The sequence below is a fragment of the Thamnophis sirtalis genome, unplaced genomic scaffold (genome assembly GCF_051295495.1).
Source record: "Thamnophis sirtalis isolate CommonGarterSnake01/CBP01778 unplaced genomic scaffold, rThaSir2_p1.2 scaffold_1, whole genome shotgun sequence".
NCBI lineage: Eukaryota > Metazoa > Chordata > Lepidosauria > Squamata > Natricidae > Thamnophis > Thamnophis sirtalis.
Window position 1 is genome coordinate 62,099,532 of NW_028261381.1, and position 6,074 is coordinate 62,105,605.

A 6,074-nucleotide genomic window follows, 5' to 3' on the forward strand; every position below is an offset into this window, starting at 1 on the left:
AAATGTTTTTTTAATAATGACCCGTATTATTTCATCTCATTAACTGTGACTGCTGTAGCTCATACTATACCACAATATCATTAGAGCTGTTTAAAAATGACTTCTTGTTCCTCTACATCACCAGTGAATGTAATTGATGATCTGATGATCTACTATGTAATATACTATTCAGGTCTGGGTTACTCAATTAAGCATACTGAGGTTCAGGGTTCTCTCTTACATGGGTACCAAGGTTGATTATTCTGTTCATCTAGTAGTTATACAGAAACCACAGCAATTAACTACTTAACAAGCTACTTCCAATTATTATTTTTGCCAAAATCATTCTGTGTAGAATGCAGTTGTCAGATGTAACTGGCTTGGTTAATAAATAATAATGCCACAAAAAATTAACATCAAAGTTTTGTCAATGAGCCATTCCAAAAAATTTACTTAGTAAGAGACCTGGCCTAAGGACAGTAAAAGGATGTTTACTCTCTTTGGGAAAGTATGAAATAATATTTAGAAAAATAAAAAGTTTCTCAGCTATCTTAAGCTAGAATAATATGAATGTTGACCATAAATCTTTCAACAAGAATAAAAGGTATGAATCTGACACATGTATGCTGTTCTCTCATTTATAATATCTTCCTTTTTTATTTTTGGCTCAATAAAGGTATGCAGAATAAGACTGTGATCAACCATGAAGGTTCATTATCAGTATTACTAATTTTTTTGTTATTTACATTATTACTGCACTCATCGGGCAAGAACATCGACCAATCTGCCAAAAGCAAAGAAATAATAATGCCCACTTCTTATTCCTGTCATCACTCTCCAATCCAGGCATTGCCTGTTTTATCAACATCAAAAAGAAGATCATTATTTCTGCAAGAGGAGAGAGTTTGGATGGAAGCATAGGTCAGTTTCTCTGTAGAAAATACAGCCATACACAATCACCCACCCTGCTGTATTATATCCAAGCTGATAGTTAAACTTCTCGATTTATGGAAGAGAAGAGACCAAATGGGATCCCAATCTTCCCACGAGATCTACGTAGTCAATATTTATATTAATGATGAATTTCAGCCCTTGTATATTTTATTTTTAGAAGCCTGTCCCTTTTGTTTCTCATATGCCAGCAAACACTTCTGTAAGACTCCATTGGAATCTGTTTCATAAGATGCTGTGGAAAGAAAAGTATTTTCTTTTCAACATTTTTCTTCATCAATACACTGTTTCCAATATAATCTTCTTCAAAAAGGAATGTACTTAGCATCAAAGTAGGACTTTAGAGATACGTATATGTGATTTAGTACATCCTTCCTGAATGTGATGTGGTAGCTTGGGCCCATCAGCTAACATTTTCTTCCTTGGTAGACAAAACCTCGCCCTCTTGCTAATTCTAAAACTGAATTCATAATCAAAAAGGTTTTTGAAATGACGTTTTATCTGTCGTCTGTACCAGTTTTATAGTGTATAATGGTTCATCCATGGCTCTTCAATCACAGTAGTTCCAAAGCAAGGGTAGGGCAACTTGGTATTTTCAAATATTTTGGACTACAGCTCCCACAACCCTTACCATTGTCTACCCTGGCTGGGGCTCATCACAGCTGGTATTACAAAATCCCTGGAGTGCCCCAAACTGAACAATTCTAAGCCAAAGAGCATGGATCTGCCTACACCAACCTCACCAAAGGTTCTACAGGGCAGCTACAAGGTAGCAAAGATGAACAACCAGACATGGTAAAGTGCCAATGTCAAAATCCTTCAGTGTTTCATAGGCACTCTGGCATCAGTAAGAAAGGGAAGAGATGCAGAACTAATTCCAAACAGGAATTCCCTCTCAACAACAATTGAGCGGATCTCCAGCAGCAGCAGCCAGAGAGAAAGGGAGGGAGGGAGGGAGGAAGGAAGCTAGGACAGCTGATATTTGCAACAGGCAGCCGGGTCAGGATGGAAAAGTGGAGGGGGATGAAGAGACCATCGAGAATGACGTCAGTGAATTGACTGAGCAGGAAAACACGGCGTATTGGGGGGGGGCGCTCGGAGGGATCCGCTCTGTAAATGAATATAGAAAGCTGTGCGTGGAGGGGGCCGTGGGAGACACGCAGCTAGCCCAACCTGACAACGCCGTGACGCGAAAATGACAAGCAGCCACGCAAAATGGTGACAATATGCCTTTTGAAGGGAGGGGGGCCGAATCCGCACTTGGGGAAAACTCGCCCCAAAAGCGGAGGGGAGGGGGAAAGAGGCTTGCCTATGCAACAGCAAAAAAAAAAAAAAAAAAGGAGAGGGGAGGGGAGATGCAAGAAAGGAAAGGGGGGGGGGAGGAAGCTGCGCGGTGCTAACTCGGCTAGCGGGGGAGAAAAAAAACACCCCAATATTCTCAGGGGCAAAACAAGATGGAAAAGGGGTGGAGACCGGAGAAATGGTTCGGTTCCGTTTTTAAGGAGCTGGTGCCGGATCTTCTGACGGGTGCTCTTTAAAAAAAAAAATAGAAGGAAGGTGCCCGTTTGCCGCCGCTTCCAGGAAAAGCAGCAGCCTGCAGAAAAGGGGAGCGGTAGAAGCCTTCCCCGCCCTTCTGCCCAGTGAACCCCCTTTTCCCCAAATCCCCACCATCTTTGGCGCTCAAAGGCACCCTTTTCAATCCCACTCAGCAAAAAGACGCTTCCCTAATCCACCCCCCACCCCCAAGTTTATTCTGGGGACGCAGATAGAGGGAGAGGGGGGAGAAAATCACCTCTGTCCGGCGTGGAATAGAGAAGGGCGTGCAACTCCATCCAACCATATGGAAGCAAAGGCGCTATGGCTGGTCGCTAGAAAGGGCAAAAAGCGGAGACGCTGACCAGGCGCCTGTAGAGAACCCGGGGGAGGGGGCACGATTCGCCCTACCCATTCCAGCTCCGAGCATCCCAACCAAGTCTACCCGGTGTCCTTTTTTTGGCATCTTCCCTCTCCCTCCCGGCAACTCTTTTCCAAATCGCATCCTCGTCTTCAGTTCTCACCGTGCAGCGCTTGCAGCGGGCGATCTCCAGCAGCGCCGACCGCCAAGAACGGAGGCGGCAACAGCAGCAGCAGAGGAAGGCAGAAACCGTACAGTGCCCGAAGCAGACTCCGCCACCGCCCCATGCCGGTCGCTGCCCCAGCTCACAGCCCGGGCAGCCGCCACTTCCACGGCCGCTGCACCATCCCTACTCAGCGCCCCCTCCAGACCAACACTGGCACGGCACCGCCCCGCCAGCCGACCAATCTCGAGACCCATGCAAAATGGATTCTCGGCCCCATCAGCCTATCGCAGCCCAGGAAAAGGACACGCCTGAATTCGAAACGCGGGGCTTAACTATCTCTGGCCACGCCCGACTTTTAGGGTTACGCCTACGAATTAAAAATAAATAAATAAAATGAAGCCTCACCTCTCCCACCTGCTTTTATACCTGGTGCGTTTCCAAGTCCTGCCAATGCTTCCTCCAATCAATTGCATTACCATTTTAAGTCGACGCCCTTCTGGTTAATCATGTTTCAGCCCTGCATCAATCACAATGCAGGGAAGATGGTAAATTATACCTCCTGCAGGCAGGCATTAAGCATAGCCTAGGTTTGGCTCATTTGAAGCTTCCAATGTACTATACCTCTTACAAACCCGAAGGTCTCCTAAGCTTATGCAGCCTGAAGGTTGACAACTATCTACTGTTTCTCACATGGCCCACAGCTAGAGGGGTGAAAGTCTTGGTCTTAGGCCCTAAAACTGGCAAGCCCAGAGCAGCATTATCTCATTTCTTTTCCTCAAATCTTGTAAAGAAGTCCTGATACCTTCATAAAGCAAAAGCAAAACTGTAACCCATATCATCATTTCTTGGAGAGGACATCTCTGTGGTAACTACATCGCATCTGGAAACATGGTTCCACCTATTTACATTCTGTCTCAATAAATGCTAATGATTCACTACAATAGTAAAGCAGAAAGCCAGCAGTACTCAACTATGGCTTCATGGGTCTTCATTTGCAGTGCAATTACCTTTAAAAAAAAAACCGAAATCATAAAGGGGTGACTTTCATGACACTTCTAAGATAGTGTGTCTGTAGTACAGCTGGCTTTCTCCAGCCCCAAAGGAGGTAATTTTAAAATATAAGGGACATAGAAAAAGGATGCACCCTATCCTCAAAGAAACAGTAAGGATGTACACTTGTGGTACTTATTACTGCACTTTTCTTTTTTAGTTCAAACGAAAGAGCAAGAATCAAGTGTAGTCCCCTTATTAATTTAACAGAGAAGCCGACACAATAGCCTAGCCAGTCTCAGCTCAAGCGTCATTCAGACTCTGCTTCCAGCAACATCTATAATAGTTAAGTGCATTAGGTTTAAGGTAACCCATCTAAATATTCTTCAAGGATGTTGAAATGCAAGGATGGTTTTTTGTTTTTTTTAGCATTTTGCCCTTGATGGGAATCCTTTTATGAATCTGCTTCCTTTTTAAACTGCTTCTGTATGCATTCAATACAGCGGGGCTTATTTCACCAGTTAATTTAGTGATTCAGAGGAACTGGAGGGATATTTTATTATTTTCAGATGATCTATCTTCTATGGGACTAGAACAAAGCTATTGTCACTTCTCTAGGTCTGTTTTGCCATACCCTCAAATTAGGTTGGATGACAACCCAATTCCAGATGTCTCTAAAAAGCACCCAACTTCTCATTTAAACACACTTAAGAAAATGGTAGCAAACAAAATGTGACATTGCCCAGGAATGCCGTTTGGCTTCCTGCCAACTGAAATTTCAACCACTGCAGAAATTTTTCCCATCTATTCAATCCTGAAGTAAGACGACAAATTCCAAATAAATCTTAGGAAACTTATTCTAACTCCAGGAGAAGCTTCTAACAGTGGAATCAATTGCAGAGGACAATCAGTCATTGGGACTAGACTGCCACCATCTCTGTGATTCTAAGAATTTGATGGGCAACTATAGAAGCAGGGTTCCTTAGAATCAATTTGATTTTGCTTTGAAAGGCAACAGAACAGCAGCTGTAAAAAAATCTCATATATCCTGAAGAATTAATATGCAGTACTGTGTGTGTTTGGAGTAACTCACTTATCATTTATTCTTGTGGCTGTGAGGTCTAATGGTCCTAATCTGAAATAATTTATAAATTACTATTAACAGCTGCCCAGAGCTGCCCAAAACAATGAGATGGACAGTATATAATTTAATAATAAATGTTTGTGAAAGTAGAGAAACTCATCTAAGTAAAAACGTACGGTAGTGCCTACAATATTGTCTTTTTACTCTTAATGGTGGGGGGGGGGAGAAAAAACCTGAAAGGTCATAGCAATTTTATTTCAATCTTGTATGCCACTCAGTATCTTCTACAGGTCATTTTGTTCACAAAGACCAATTATAAACTGATTGTGGTACCACTGAATTGTCAGCAAAACCTGCAACTTTGCTGGCTAGAGAACGAAAGATCAACACACCTCGAGGGTATCAGGGTAGGGAACGCTCATCTGTGATGGCTGATGAATAGAATACTGCGATAGTGGGAGGAAATGTTCTGCTAGCATCTTTGCAGCACTAGTTCTCCTAGTAACATCCAGGTTTGTGACTCTGGATTGCTCTTTTCCCCACACAGCAATATTTTAAAATCTTTCAGATATGCAAAGAGATACAACATGCAACGGCCCCCACTTTCCCATTATGATGTGATTGCATACTTATAAAGGTCCTCTAAGAACGTAATCTATGCGGAGCAGTTCTGCATATGTGACCTTTGTATGTTACTCGATGAGCTAGCATCGCCTTGCTAATTTCATACAGCCTGTGCAAGCAGGGGATGTGGGAGTGGAAGGAGAAACGGAGGTCTGCATCATTTGGCATTTACCAACACCAGAATATCATATGTAATTTTACTTCCCACTTGAAATATTAATCTTATTCCAGGGGCCAGTATTTAAATTTCACCATCTTACTGTTGACAGAAAGGAAAAAAAAGGGGGGGTTCAAAGGTTATTTTATGCCTCTCGGGCTCAGCCATAATAATGTAAATATGCCTAAGAGGTAATTTCTGTTCTGAGGCGAGGCAGAAAAACAAATCA

General features: G+C 42.9%; 1 protein-coding gene across 2 annotated transcripts in view; it reads right to left on the reverse strand.

The window, feature by feature from the left end:
* Positions 1 to 3,211, reverse strand: part of PTPRN (protein tyrosine phosphatase receptor type N) — a 45,029-nt gene extending 41,818 nt beyond the window's left edge. The window contains exon 1 of one of the 2 annotated variants that reach the window (XM_087713292.1): positions 2,988 to 3,211. In XM_087713292.1, the coding sequence (XP_087569418.1) occupies positions 2,988 to 3,111 (124 nt within the window). In that variant the 5' untranslated portion in view covers positions 3,112 to 3,211. The remainder of the gene's footprint in view (positions 1 to 2,987) is intronic. The other variant, XM_087713285.1, reaches the window with a different exon arrangement.
* Between the last annotated feature and the right edge of the window lie 2,863 nt (positions 3,212 to 6,074).